At 40.6% G+C, this 16,464-nt stretch overlaps 1 protein-coding gene across 1 annotated transcript in view; it reads right to left on the bottom strand.

Moving 5' to 3' along the window:
- Positions 1 to 16,464, bottom strand: part of LOC117501777 (protein FAM91A1-like) — a 52,434-nt gene that overhangs the window by 28,732 nt on the left and 7,238 nt on the right. The window contains 3 exon segments of the mRNA XM_034160734.1: positions 2,616 to 2,673; positions 11,295 to 11,446; positions 14,244 to 14,328. Coding sequence (XP_034016625.1) covers positions 2,616 to 2,673; positions 11,295 to 11,446; positions 14,244 to 14,328 — 295 coding nt within the window.

Below are 16,464 nucleotides of genomic sequence, written 5' to 3'. Positions count from 1 at the left end.
TAAAATTATAAAAGTATAAAAAGGAAAAAATTCTTACCCAGTGCTCTGAATAAATATATATTACAAAGTGCCAGGTTAATAGAGCTTGTGAACAGCAGTTACTGCACACTTTGTATTCCAAACAGAGTGGATAGTGCACAGATAATAAGGTGCATATTTCACATGTAGATCAAACCGAGGGGGGGATGATGAATCAATGCTCAAAAAAAAAAAAACCTGTCTCATCAAACATTATATAATGGTTGAGTGGATCCTTGTCATTTGACTGGTGGTTTGTATGTCATATGATATGGATTATTCGTACCATTTGCCATTGTGTTTCATTGACCGTGCAATATTTCTTTTAGCATGCATTTTTGGTGCTATGTGAAATGTGCTATGGCACAACCCCGACCACCGCGCATGCTCACACGTTTAGCTAAACATGGCAGAGTTTGTTTTGCTAGCGGACGACGATTTGAAGGAGCTAATTGACGCTGCTAATTCTTCTAACACACACACACACAAAAAAATTCCACCATACCGTAAGCCATCTGGAGGTATGAAGAGCTGTTAGGATGAAAAGCTGGACAAACATCTGACACGATTATTCTCTAGAGTGAGGAAGGCAGATGGCAGTTTGTACACGAAGTCAGTAGACGGCATCACAGACTACTGAGCCAATTTTGGACTCCTATTTAACGTTTGTGTTGGACTGTCAAGCACCAGTGATGAACACCAAAATGTAAGTCCCTTTTCTGTTGTTTATAAATTAATAAAATAACAAATGAACAAATGACAAGGATCTATTTTCATCGTTATATAAAACAAATAATGAATGTTTTTCCTTTCTTTCAATGAAGAACACACTGAACTCAAACATTCATCATTTTTATACTATACTACAACCCCTGGCAAAAATTATGGAATCACCGGCCTCGGATGATGTTCATTCAGTTGTTTAATTTTGTAGAAAAAAAGCAGATCACAGACATGACACAAAACTAAAGTCATTTCAAATGGCAACTTTCTGGCTTTAAGAAACACTATAAGAAATCAAGTAAAAAAGATTGTGACAGTCAGTAACGGTTACTTTTTTAGACCAAGCAGAGGAAAAAAATATGGAATCACTCAATTCTGAGGAATAAATTATGGAATCACCCTGTAAATTTTCATCCCTCAAACTAACACCTGCATCAAATCAGATCTGCTCGTTGACATTGACCCTATGTCATGACATTGACCCTATGTGTCTTTTTGCAAGGAATGTTTTCACAGTTTTTGCTCTATGGCAAGATGCATTATCATCTTGAAAAATGATTTCATCATCCCCAAACATCCTTTCAATTGTCCAAAATATCAACGTAAACTTGTGCATTTATTGATGATGTAATGACAGCCATCTCCCCACTGCCTTTACCTGACATGCAGCCCCATATCATCAATGACTGTGGAAATTTACATGTTCTCTTCAGGCAGTCATCTTTATAAATCTCATTGGAACGGCACCAAACAAAAGTTCCAGCATCATCACCTTGCCCAATGCAGATTCGAGATTCATCACTGAATATGACTTTCATCCAGTCATCCACAGTCCACGATTGCTTTTCCTTAGCCCATTGTAACCTTCTTTTTTTTCTGTTTAGGTGTTAATAATGGCTTTTGTTTAGGTTTTCTGTATGTAAATCCCATTTCCTTTAGGCGGTTTCTTACAGTTCAGTCACAGACATTGACTCCAGTTTTCTCCCATTCGTTCGTCATTTGTTTTGTTGTGCATTTTTGATTTTTGAGACATATTGCTTTAAGTTTTCTGTCTTGACGCTTTGACGTCTTCTTTGGTCTACCAGTATGTTTGCCTTTAACAACCTTCCCATGTTGTTTGTATTTGGTCCAAAGTTTAGACACAGCTGACTGTGAACAACCAACATCTTTTGCAACATTGCGTGATGATTTACCCTCTTTTAAGAGTTTGATAATCCTCTCCTTTGTTTCAACTGACATCTCTTGTGTTGGAGCCATGATTCATGTCAGTCCACTTGGTGCAACAGCTCTCCAAGGTGTGATCACTCCTTTTTAGATGCAGACTAACAAGCAGATCTGATTTGATGCAGGTGTTAGTTTTGGGGATGAAAATTTACAGGGTGATTCCATAATTTATTCCTCAGAATTGAGTGATTCCATATTTTTTCCCCTCTGCTTGGTCTAAAAAAGTAACCGTTACTGACTGCCACAATAATTTTTCCTGATTTCTCATAGTGTTTCTTAAAGCCAGAAAGTTGCCATTTGAAATTACTTTAGTTTTGTGTCATGTCTGTGATGTGCTTTTTTTTCTCCTCCGAGGCCGGTGATTCCATAATTATTGCCAGGGGTTGTATTTTAGCAAGACTGTGTTATAAAATCAAGTCCAATAACAACTTTGAAAAACTCTTTAAAAGGCTTTGTGTTTCCCCCATTGACCTTATGACACTTATTCAAATCACTGAGCCTCCTGAAATTTTAGTATCCCCCGCCACTCATCTCGCAGTGACTGTTATATCACCCAATGCCATGACTGCCTTCAAAAACAAGAACTGGAGACAGATATAGTAGGAGTGACACAGAGAAGGGGAAACAAAACATAAGAAACAAAAACTCACAGTCAGCAGCAGTAAAGTTGGGCAAGGAGTCGTAACTCTTCTCACTGTTCATAATATCCTGTTCAAAAAAAGAAGAAAGAAAGAAGGAGACAGGGACAGGGAAAAGAAAAATTAGTTTAATTTTTCTTCTCCTCCACATCGTCAGCCTCTGATTAATAACAGGATTAGCAGATCTGGGCAGCCGTGCTAATTTCGACTCACCATTTTCATTACGCACTTAAGATGGATTATCAGAATATGACACAGCCTTTGGCAATTTTGTGTCTACAATTAAAGTGCAGTTAAATCTTCTTTAGTAAGCCGAAGAAAGCATCTGAAGCTTTTTATAAGGATGACCTGACAATTAAATGTTTTGCTTTTAATTTAGTGCTCCATTAGTAAAGGGAAAGCACGTCCACCATGCACGGACCAGATTGTGATTTAATGGAACACATATCTAATGATTGCCCTCATTACAAGTTTAAGAAGGCAATCAGGATGGATTAGTTTGGGGGGAAGAGTAACACTGTGTGTAATCTAAGAGAGTATCAGATGTCAGGTAGAATCCAGCGGGCCAAAGTCTATGACAGACTGGCACGCTGTGAGTGCTCCAGTGTATGGATGTGGCAAAAAAATAGCAGTGAAAGCTAGCTGTCATGCAGAAGAAGGCCAAACTGAAAAAGCAAAAGCCCGTCTCTGGATGAGTCTGTGCTGGGTTTAGTCTTATTCCTCTCCCTAAAATGATATGTGATGTTTTAGCAGATGATGACTGACACCTAGTGCCACATCTATGACCGTGTAAAAACACTTACAATGTATTTCCATCTAAAACAGCAAAATAGCTAACAAAACAACCACATAAAAAAATACAAAAATAGCAAGACTAGTTTGAGATGATGGAACCTTGATACTTATCAGTCTCCATGTTGCCCCAACAGTCCGGTTAGTATGAAAGCTTTGAAAATGCATATTTAAATGTTAAATTTAACCTTTATTTAACCAGGTTAGTCCCGCTGAGATCGAGATCTCTGTTACAGGGGAGACCCGGACAATTAGAAAGTTTCCAATTCACCTAACCTACATGTCTTTAGATGAGGGAGGAAGCCGGAGCACCCAAAGGGAACCCACACAAACCACAAAAAAAGGCAACAGTGCTAACCACAAAGCCACTGCGCATATTTCTGCCCACCAAATACAAATATAGAATAAAATACAAACAGACACTCTTACAGTATATATCAGTATTTCTCAAATTTTTGGTCAGAATATCTAAATTACAATTAACCACTGGTGGGCACAGCTAACCAAAAAGTTAGCTTCAATAACTGCCAACTGAAAAGTTAATTTTTATAACACTAAACCAATAGACCGCTAAAGAATTTAGCGGATGTTACAGCTAACCACTAACTTTTAGTAATGACTCAGTACACTGTTAGCTGATAAGCCAGTTTCACGTTTAGGCACCACCATGACTTCTGAGTAAAATCAAAGGTGACTGAAACCCTAAACAAACAACGAGCAAGAGCTTCTGTCTTTATGCACCCTGCCCGCTGTTGTAAGGATGCGTCACTTACTTTCCACATGCAAAACACAGACGTGTGGAAGGAGACATGAAAAGCAAAGCACTTTTCACTCATGGTTTCATTTATAAACAAAACTAATTCCAGACAGTTTATCGACATTAACGGCAACTCTGTCATTTTTACAAAGTGAATATATCGCACATATCTTTTAAAGTAATGCGCTAATTCTGAGGGTTTGAGCGTTAACCGACATGCACACCAAAAGGCATTATGAGAAATGAGTCTCCCCTCAATCACTGGTTGGTTGTTTTATTTATTTGTAAAAACCAACACACAAGATACTGTAACGTGTGCATTGGTTTTTACAAATAAATGTGTATTTGTAAATATGTCATTTTTTCCATTTGTTAAAAAAGGCATTTACAAAACTGAAAATTCTGTTTGTGAAGTGTGATTCAGCACAACAAATTCACACTCCCATCTAATAGAAGGCAGTGTTCAATGCATTTTGATGGGGGATGGGGGGGGTGATCATATCTGATATCTGAGATGAAACAAGCCATTTTTCTTGACTCACCACAACAGCTTTAATCTGGTCTCTTACTTGTAAATAACTTCCTAATACAAGTAAAGTACAGTTGGAAATGAGTTTTCTCTGCCAATTTCAAGACCTTATATCAAGAACTCTTGAGTGAATTTTTACTAGCTGCACTGGCAGATCTTGTACTTGTCTCAAGTTAAAAACACACCTTGTTGTCATGTTGGGGGGGGGGGGGGGGGGGTCTGCCAATAAAACAAGTGAAAATTCACATACAAATTTCTTGAAATAAGGTCTTAAATTAGTTGGGAAAGATCACAATAAGCTTTATTTTACTAGTATTGGGAAGTGTGGTAAGAACCTTGGCTCTCTGTCCTCCTTCTCTTCACTCAGCAGTTAGAAGTCTGGCTGTTACACTTGACCAGACTCTCAAATTTGACACACACATTACCAGTCTTGTGCAATCTTGCTTCTTCCATTTACCGAATGTTGCTGCCTTAGAAACACTGTGTCTCAGGCTGAGCTGGAACACATTATTCATGCCTTTATTTCTTCACATCTTGATTCCTGTAATTCGGTGTTCCTTAGCCTCAGTAAGTCTTCACTGGACTGCCTACAAACAGTCCAGAATGCAGCTGCAAGGCTCCTTACAAGGTCATCTAAGAGGTCTCATGTAACCGCCATTCTGTCCCTTCTGCACTGGCTCCCAACTCAGTTCAGACTCCTATTTAAAATTTTGGTGATGACTTTTAGAGCTCTGCACGGACAAATTCCGCTCTATGTCAGTGAACTCTTGCACCCATATGTGACAAGCAGGTCTCTGAGGTCCTCGGACCAGAACCTGTTGGCTGTCCCAAGGTCAAGGCTGAAGACCAAAGGAAACTGTGCATTTGAGGTTGCGGCTCCCAAACTATGGATTTCATTGCCACTGCACCTACGTTCTGTGGACTCTGTTGCAACTTTTAAGAAGCTCAAGACCCACTTGTACAGGCGTGCTTTTGCCTAGTTTTATATAACTGCTGTTTTTAGTTTTAGTGTTTTTTATTTCTGTGTTTCTTAAATTACTGAAAGCACTTTGTGATTTTATCTTGAAAGGTGCTATATAAATAAACTTTACTTAAGTATTAAATCTTTTACAAACAACACAGCAGCTAAATAAAAATCATACAGTGATTCAAAAAAAGCTTGCTCCTTCTCAGACTGAGTCAAAACAAGATGTTTCCAAAAGTCAATTAACTATATATTTAAGGTGTATTATCTAAAAACAAGTCCTTATATCTTAATGCTTTTTTATTCAATGAGAGGGTCTAATAATATATGTAGATTAGATATCTTGAACAGAAATTCCATAAATGTACTTGGTAAGATTTTGTATTTTTTGCAGTGTTGAAACTTTTTAGGCTACTGACTTTCAAACTTCTCTTCTCTGTAACTGTGAAGTGGAACCGCACAAAAGGACAGTACTGCAGAAATTTTTCTGCACCAGGTATACAGCACAACAAGCTGTGCATTTTACTAATGAAGATATGGCCTCAGATGCCACATATTGTGTTGACTGCTAAATGCTAACATCACCTTCTTCCTGTAAGTGCCATCCTTGCTTTACAGAAAATTAAATAACTACTTGAAAAACGACAACCATGTTAAAACAAACTACAAATATACAAGGAAAAAGAAACATGCAAATAGCCTCCAACTTGAACACAGTCACTTCGCCCTATCATAATCACTAGTGCCCGTACACCCGCATATTTTGGTTAGATATATTCTAGCCCAACCATATAATATGGCATTTTTCTTAGCCCCAAGTAACAAAGAAGACATTAAACTTTCTTGAAATCAGTGTTTTGCCTGAAACCATCATTCCTGTGAAGGTTTCAATTATGCAAAAATGAAGATGTTATATAACTTGAAATGAGGACAACCTAATTGTTTTCCAAAGTACAGTGGATCCAGAAAGTATTCACAGTGCTTCAATTTCTCCACATTTTGCTATGTTACAGCCTTATTCCAAAACGGATGAAATTCTTTTTTTTTTTTTTCCTCAACAAAATTCTACACACAATACCCCATAATGACAATGTGAAAATAGTTAGAGATTTTTGCAAATTTATTAAAAATTAAAAAAAAAACCCTAAGAAATCACACGTACATAAATATTCACAGCCTTTGCCATGAAGCTCTGAATGGGTGCATTCTGTTTCCATTGATCATCCTTGAGAGGTTTCTACAGCATAATTGGAGTCCACCTGGGGTAAAATCAGTTGATTGGACATGATTTGGAAAGGCACACACCTGTCTACATATAAGGTCCCACAGTTGACAGTTAGAGCACAAACCAAGCATAAAGTCAAAGGAATTGTCTGTAAACAATTGCTGTTTTGCGCTGTTTTGCCGTATTCGACCAAACTTCACACTATGTGTGAAGGGGCCTTTAGTAAAAAGCACATAGCAGCCTGCCTGGAGTTTGCTAAAAGGCACCTGAAGGATTCTCAGACCATCAGAAACAAAATTCTCTGGTCGGTTCAAAGACTGAACTCTTTGGTGTGAATGCCGGTTGTCATGTTTGGAGGAATCCAGGCACCATCCCAACAGTGAAGCATGGTGGTGACAGCATCATGCTGTGGTGATGCTTTTCAGCAGCAGCAAGTGTGACACTAGCCAGAATTGAAGGAAAGATGAATGCGGCAATGTACAGAGACATCCTGGATGAAAACCTGCTCCAGAGCGCTCTTGACCTCAGACTGGCGCGAAGGTTCATCTTTCAGCAGGACAATGACCCTAAGCACACAGCCAAGATATCAAAGGAGTGGCTTCAGGACAACTCTGTGAATGTCCTTGAGTGGCCCAGCCAGAGCCCAGACCTGAATCTGATTGAACATCTCTGGAGAAAACTGAAAATGGCTGTGCACTGACGCTCCCGATCTAACCTGATGGAGACTGAGGTGCTGCAAAGAGTAATGGACAAAACTGCCCAAAGACAGCTGCACCAAGCTTATGGCATCATATTCCAGAAGACATGAGGCCATTTATTGTCAAGCAACTGTGTTTGCTCTTTTTAAAATCATAATGACAACAGAAACTACCCAAATGACCCTGATCAAAAGTTTACATACCCCTGTTCTTAATACCGCATGTTGCCCCCTTTAACATCAATGACAGCTTGGACTGCACAGTGCAAGCTTCGCATTTTGTACAACCACTTATACAACTTCATGATGAAGTGGTATAGAGGAGAATTTTCTTAAAAAGAACACCTGAAAGTTTAGCTACAAATTGCCAGAAGGTACAGCCGAGATGCAAGCCTAGATTTGATCTGGAATATCCTTCTCTGCTCTACTCCGCTATTAACCTAAGAGTGGTGATGCAAAATTGTTTGACAAAAAAAATGGCTTCACCCAACCACTAACCATGAGTGAAAAAAAAAAAAGTTTTGTGTCATCATTCATATTCTCTGAAAAATGGTCAAAAACCCAAAATTCGGCCAGAGTATGTAAACTTTTGAGCACAACTGTATGTACATAGGACTTCTTTTTTTTTTTTTTTAATAAATTTGCAAAAAAAATTTAAAAAAAAATCATGTTATTATGGGGTGTTGTGAGTAGAATTTTGATGGAAAAAATGAATTTACTGCATTTTGGAGTAAGTCTGTAATGTAACAAAATGTGGAAAAAGTGAAGTGCTGTGTATATTTTCCAGATGCACTGTAATTAAAGAGTCTTTGTTACTCCACAATAAAAAATAATAATAATAAAATGCATGGCGACCCCCTTAGAGACGTCCCCCTGGGGGAATGCCCTTTCCCACTGCCAGCACTTTCGGCACATACCCCTTTCAACATGGCAGACTTCACCGTGGATGAAGTAAGAGCGGTAGTTGGAAAAGCACGAGCAGGCTCAGCGCCAGGGTCATCAGGTACCACCTACAAAATCTATAAAAACTGCCCACAGCTTCTGAAGAGGTTAGCAAAGCTCTTAAGGACACTGTGGAAGAAAAAGCAGGAACCTGGGCTCTGGACACTTGCTGAGGGATGCTTCGTGCCCAAAGAGTTAAACTCGGAGAGGCTCGATCAGTTCCGGGAGATTTCTCTGCTGGATGTAGAGGGCAAGATATTTTGGTCCATCATTGCCAAAAGGCTAACAGCATACCTGCTTGCCAACGAGTTTATCGACCCAAGTGTTCAAAAAGGTGGGGTTCCAGGTTACTCCGGCTGCTTGGAACATACAGCAGCGATCAGCCAGCTTATTAAGGAGGCCAAGAGTAATAACAAAACCCTCTCCGTTGTATGGCTGGACCTTGCCAAAGCCTACCCAAGCGTTCCACATCAGTTAATCCAGAAGGCATTGGACCACTACCGTGTACCGGCAGAGGTAGTTGAGCTCACCATGTCACATCTGGAGGCGCTAAGGATGAGGTTCTCTACGAATGATTTCACCACCTCATGGCAAAGGCTTGAGAAAGGCATAATGGCAGGATGCACAATTTCAGTGGCCCTCTTCATAGCTGCAATGAATCTACTGCTTGAGGTTGGAGGGGCACAGTGTAGGGGCCCGAAAGCAGATGATGGCATAAGACACCCTGCCCGGCTGCAGTTTAACCCTGAGAAGTCGAGGAGCCTTACTATCCTGAAAGGGAAGCCGAAAGGAAATACCTTTAGCATTCAAGGTGTGGATATCCCAAGGATTCAGGAGCAGGGAATCAGGTGCCTTGGAAAGGCCTATGATAGTTCCCTTAAGGACGGCGATAACCTCATTAGCACCAAAGTCCAGCTGTGCACATGGCTGAAGGCGGTTGACAATAGCCAACTGCCTGGGAGGTTTAAGGTGTGGTGCTTCCAATATGGGATCATACCACGACTACAGTAGCCCTTTTCTCTCTATGACTTCCCCATGTCCCAAGTAGAGGGGATGGAAATGCTCTGCAGCAAGTTCCTGCGGAGATGGCTGGGCGTCCCTCCATCTTTCAGCTCAGTCAATCTCTATAGCAAGACCTCAAAGCTCTCCCTACCAGTAACACTGGTGGTTGAAGAGTTTAAAGCCGCCAAGGTGAGAGCAGTCAGCACACTCCGCTCATCTGACGAGGGGAAAGTGAGATACGCAAGTAAGAACATCAAGTGTGGCAGAAAGTGGAGGCCTCAGCAGGCAGTTACTGAGGCAGAAGCACACTTGATACATCAGGAGATCGTCGGTGTGGTATGTCAAGGCCGTTTGGGTCTTGGGAACTACGATGGCAAGAGATGGAGTAAAGTTAATGCGAAAGCCAAAAGAGGACTGGTGGTGCAGAGGGTCCGGCAGGCAGCAGAGGAGGATCGCCAGGTGAAGGCAGTAGGGCTAGCCTCCCAAGGCCGGTGGACCCAGTGGGACCAGGCACCGGAGCGTCAACTGTCCTGGAAGGAGCTATGGCAAACTGACCAGGGGAAGCTGTCTTTCCTCCTACGAGCAGTGTCTGATCTGCTGCCAACCCCAAGCAACCTAAAGATCTGGGGTGCAGAGGAGGACCCCTCTTGCAAGCAATGTGGGGCAGCCTATTGTACTCTGAACCACATTTTGACTGGTTGTCCTAAAGCATTAGCAGAAGGACGCTACAGGTGGAGACATGACAGGGTTCTCATGGAGATTGCCAAGTGGGTGGAAAACCAGAGGATTAAGACGAACAACAACCATAGTCCGCCATCCATTGGCGTAAAATTCCTAAGAGAGGGCGGCAAGGTCCCTAAGAGCAGAACAGCAGCCAAAAACCTATCTTGCATCCTGCAGAAGGCTTCCGATTGGGAGTTAAGCGTGGACATGAAGAGGAAACCTGTCTTCCCTCAGGACGTGGTGGTAACTACCCTTCGACCAGATATGGTCCTCCTGTCCAGGAGAACAAAAACCATTATCGTGGCAGAGCTGACTGTGCCTTGGGAGGAGAGGCTAGCCACGTCCCACCATCTAAAAAAGACCAAGTATCAGGACTTGGTGGATGAAGCAGCATTAAAGGGGTGGCATACAACTTTTTTCCCAATTGAAGTAGGCTGCCGTGGATTTCCAGCAAAATCAGTGCGCTACTTCCTCCAGCGAGTGGGTCTGGAGTCGAAACAGTTGAAGCAAGCCATCAGGGAAATAGCCAGCATGGCAGAGTCAAGCTCAAGGTGGCTGTGGCTGATGAGGGCCCAAAGTTGGAACCCTTCTGCAGGCGAAGGGTAGTCAGCCTCCACAGCCCCACTCAGGCGAGGTGTACAGGTTAAAGGGCGAAACACCTGTGACCGTGAGATACCTGCTGATGATGCAGAAGGGTTTTCCAACAGAAGAGGTGAGGCGAGGAACGGGAATAAGGATCCAGCCTACGTAGTCTGTAGTTGTTTGTAGCGTAGCATCTTTTGATGTTTATTCACCTACTGTGCCCCTTTGTATTTACCCATCTTATTATTTTGAAAGAACAGATAAAATCAGCAACATTATTGTCATGCCTTTCACAGGCAAAAAATACACAGCTAGTTTCATTCAGAGGTTTAAGAGAGCATTTGCCAAAAGGCTGCATCCTAAGAATGTGTTTACAGAACAGTGGTTGATCGTGTCCAAGAGGCTTTCCAACATGCAGACACATATGAGAAAAACCATTCTTTCCTGATCGAGTCAGAAATGCAGTGTGAGGTTTTACCTCCATGATTCCAATGTAATATGAGAACGGAGTGACACGCAGCCCTTTAACCATGATGTCAGACAGATGGTAGGGGTACAGCATCAGGTGGTCCCGGCTGTACTTCAGGAGCTCCTCGTAATATTTGCGCTCGTCCTTCCGCACATGGCGCACTGCATATAATACACACAAAGGTATGGACACAGCCAGGGTTGGTTACGCAAACCAAAAGGCTTTCATTCAACTGACAAAAGTCATAAATTTAAGTTAAAATAAATGGCAGTGCAGACGATTTCCTTCAGCCTTAAAGGACTTTCTACACATTTTATGCAAACAGCAAATCTGACACATACTTGTATTTTACATTAAACCTGAACAACAATATTAAAAGTCACAAAGCATACAAATCTAATCTAATCCCCGTCAGCACAACTGCAGCATGCCTGAGGATAGTTGGTCTTCCTGAACATACTAGTGTGTCAAAGGGGGAAACAGTGTAATATTACAATTATGTTGTCAGCTGTCAAGCTGAATTATAATTAGATGGTGACCTGTGCATCTAGTCTTACCAAAATTAGGAACTTAATCCATAATGAAACATATTCTCTCTTTGTATTTTAATTCCCTACATGATCATGATGTATAGCTGGGTACATAAGTATTTGGAAAGTGACAATTTGTCATTTGCATCTCTATACCACAACAGAGTTCAAATACAAAATGTTACAATTTCAGCCTTAACTCAAGGGGTTTAAAAAAAATGTATTAAACATTTAGTAATTACAGCCATTTTCATATAACATAAGATTGCTCACACAGAAACCTTTGGCAGATTCTTAAAAAGAAGGAATGTACAACTCATCTAAGCAACAAGAAAAAGGCCTGAAAGATCACAGAAAACAACCAAAGTGAATAATGGAATAATTATTTCGCTGGTGTAGAAAAACTCTTCACAACATCCACTCAAGTCAAGGACACCCTGCAGTAGGTAGGTGTGTGACTGTCAAAGCCTACATCAAGAGATGCCAAGGGTTTATGACAGCGTACAAACCACTGGTAACACTCAAGAAGAGTAAGAGCTGACTAGATTTTGACAAAAAAAAACATCAGGGAAAAAACTAAATAAATAAATCCTTGCCCAGTTCTGGTACAGGATTCTTGGGAGAGATTAAGCCAAGATAAAGTTGTAGGAGAATGATGGGAAGAGTATGAAGATGTAAAGGAATGGCTAATGATCTGAAGTATAACATCATCTGTCAAAGATGGTGGAGGCATTTTATGACATGGACATGCATGGCTGCCAGTGGACTGGCTCCCTGGTGTTTATTAAAGGTGTGACTGCTGATGGAACAAGTATAATGTATTCTAAAGTGCATCAGTCTATATTATATAACTCCTGAATAGATCCTTATCATTTGATTGGTGGTTTCTATGTCACGTGATATAGATCATTCATCCCATTTGTCATTGTCCTCCACTGACCGTGCAATTTTGGTTCCATTTAGCGTGCAAGTTTGGTTCTGTATGTTTCGTACCATTGCACACTGCAACCACCACCCACATGCACACCAGCGGCAACAGCACTTATCAGCTTTTTGACACTGCTCATTCTTCTAACACAAAAGAAAAAACAAATCCAGTACATCGTAAGCCATCTGGAGACATCTGCAATTTTCACCGGGACGTATCTAGCTAAAGTACAACCACTGTCAGATGAAGAGCTTGACAAATTTCTGTCGCGAATTTACACTGGGCTGAGAAAAGCAGACGGCAGCTGAGTACATGAAAAAGTCCGTGAACAGCATCAGCTATGGACTACATCATCAGGATTGCTTTTGAACTGACTGTTTTTGCAAGCTGACAAAAAAAAAAAAAAAAAAAAATTGGATTGAATTGCTATTTAAAATTGGTGTTGGACTCTTTGGAACCTCCAGCTGTCAAAGGACCAGTGACACAGACCAAAATGTAGGTCACTTTTCTCTTGTTTATAAATTAACAGGTGTTATATAAAAAAAATTAATGAATGTTTTTTCATACATTCAATGGAAAGAATGTTTCATGAGGTGAAAGATGGAATGTTCCATTCAGCCATTCAATGGAACATTCCATCTTTCACCTCAAAATATTACTACTATTGCAATGCATTATTTGTATACTATCTGCTCAGAATCAGCCAAATGCTGAAAAATAGAGACGATGGCTCTTCACAATGAAAATGGATAATGGCCCAAAACATACCTTCAAAGCAACCCAAGAGCCTCTCAAAACACAAAAACACTCTTCAATGGCCAAGTCAGCCAGCTGACCTCAACCCAAAAGAGACTAGGATGAGAAGTACCACTTGCATTGTCAGACAGCGTTAGTTATGACATTCTGGCCATGTGGCCTGTTCCTCTGTGCATGATCCAGCACAAAGGTGCCTAAGTGTCGAGGACCCCAGTAGCTAGGGAAGGTCAAGGGGACCCCCATGTTTCACCTGGCTGTGGCAGACAGTTGGTGAGGTGTTATTTTAGAGATGTGGGAATACACCGGCCGTCTGCCAGGGTGGTTGCCATCCAGGACCTAAGGCGGTTCCATGGTGTTGTGGATGCAACAAAAGGCAGTACTAGCACATGCTCCGAGATGTGACTTGGGTTCCAGATTTCAGGCAGTGAACCGCAAATAATTTTCATCCAAGTACTCACAATGCTGTATTTACTTATGGCCTCTGAAAATGGAAGGACTTTGTGTAAAAATGGCTGCAACTCCTTTAATGGTTAATGGGAAATTTTTGTTAAATCCTCTAACTTAATGCTGAAAGTCTAATCACATCTTGATGTCATCGATTCAACCCCACTGTGGTAGAATACAGACACAAATAACAAAAACTGTCCCAGTCCAAATAATTATGTGTCCAAATGTACGCTGAAGTGTAATGTGCATGTTTATCACGGGAGCAGCCATACAAGGAGGAGGGACAAACCTGCTCACCTAGGTTATTTCGGAATCGCAGCTGGTTGCGGATGCTGTAGAGCAGCACTTGCTTCTCATACTCACGTTGAGAGTTCCCCAAACTCTGCAGAAACACAGCAGAAGTGAGAACAGTACACAGGCACTTCAAACATTGGCTGAAAGCATTGAAGAACCAGTACTCTGGCTCTTCTGTGAACGTGTGATGTCTGCAGACAATTAATGTTGTGAAAACTACTCATACTGCTTACACTGCCAATATGTGTGTTGCACCAAAACATGCTGATAAAGAACTACAGCCACAAAGTTTGAAAGAAAAAAAAAACCTTTGGGTTTTAGTTTTACTTTTTTATTCAAGCTGCAATATACAGCATCTGCCATTTTTATTTTTTCTTCTTCATCAGTGGAAAAATTCGCTTTGAAATGTCTAGACAGCTCGTTACCAACAAATACAGTGCATCCGGAAGGTATTCACAATGCTTCAGTCTTAAATTTAAAGGGCCACTCTCATTTTTCTGTTGTGGATTTACCTACACCACCAAAACTGGACAAGGTTCCAATTCCAATTTTATGCCTGTCTGTCTTCCAGTTATCAGTCGGAAACCAAGTGCCAAAAAGCAATGACAAATTGAGCATAGCAAAGATAACCAATGTCCTGTGAATATTATCTGAAAAAGAATTCAGAAAATGAAAAAGTATAAAACAAAACAACTAAACTTGGATTCAAGTGCATGAACTAAATACATATTTCTGATATTTGATCACATCTAATTTAGCTCATGAAACACCAATTCTAACCAGTGTTGCCACAGTTACTTTGAAAAAGTAATCCAATTACTAATTAATGATTACTCCTTGAAAAAGTAACTTAGTTACTTTACTGAATACTCAGTTTTAAAAGTAACTAAATTAAATTACTAGCTACTTTCAGCAGCTGCTAGCAACACCCCCCACCACCACCTCAACACAAAAATGATAACTCGTTTTGCCAATAGTCAATAGTCTTTGACTTCAGTGAACACAAATACTTGTTTTATACAAGTGTCTCTCTCATATTTAACTGTTGACAGCACTGTAATGGTAAAACTTACAATTTCTAACCTACATTGTTCATCAATGTAACTATTAACATTTTTCTAACATTTAAATTCTTTCTAAACATTTTTGTGTTGAAATCATTATTATTATTATTATTATTATTATTAAGTAGTAGTAGTAATAGTATGGAAAAATGTCTTCAAAAGTGGACCTTTAATCTAGGGCTGTTGTGGGGAGCCGCACCCATTAAACCCACGCCCCCCCCCCCCCCCCCCTTCCCGCATGGATTCGCCCCTGACCTGCTGTTTGAGCAGAAGAATAGATAACGTTTATTGATGCAGAAAACACAACCAGATTGACAGGTAAGAAAGTTGTATCAACATTTTTTTGCATCATGTCATCCTCAGAAAGACACATTAGGTGCATCTGAGTGGACACAAAACAATTAGTATTTGCATGAATCAGCTGTTTTTAACAAGGCCACTCATAGAGCGACACAGAGTTTTAAAGAAAAGAAAAAGCGTAAAAATGTCTTTGTAAAACCATAGCTCTGAGCATGACCGCGTTTTGAGAGACAACTGTTCTTCAACTCAGAACTGCTGCACAGTGGCTCTGTGCAGCAGCTCGCTGAAAGTGAGCGAAGTGGACAGTTCAGCCGAACTTCGACCTCCCCCTGCATCTCGTCGGGATACCTGTTTTAAATCTGCAATCGACCCACAATAGAAAAATAATAGTAACGCACAGTGACTCGGAGAAGTAACTTTAATCTACAACCCCAATTCGATTGAAGTTGGGACGTTGTGTAAAATGTAAATAAAAACAGAATATAACGATTTGTGAATCCTCTTCAACCTATATTCAATTGAATACACCACAGAGACAAGATATTTAATGTTCAAACTGATAAACATTATTGTTTTTGTGCAAATATTTGCTCATTTTGAAATGGGTGCCTGCAACAAGTTTCAAAAAAATCTGGGACGGGGCAACAAAAGACTGGGAAAGTTGATGAATGCTCAAAGAACACCTGTTTGGAACATTCCACAGGTGAACAGGTTAATTGGAAACAGGTGAGTGTCATGACTGGGTATAAAAGGAGCATCCCCAAAAGGCTCAGCTGTTCACAAGCAAAGATGGGGCGAGGACCACCACTTTGTGAACAACTGCGTGAAAAAATAGTCCAACAGTTTAAGAACAATGTTTC

Source organism: Thalassophryne amazonica, chromosome 20, assembly GCF_902500255.1.
Source record: "Thalassophryne amazonica chromosome 20, fThaAma1.1, whole genome shotgun sequence".
Taxonomy (NCBI): Eukaryota; Metazoa; Chordata; class Actinopteri; order Batrachoidiformes; family Batrachoididae; genus Thalassophryne; species Thalassophryne amazonica.
This window is presented reverse-complemented; position numbering and strand designations above follow the sequence as displayed.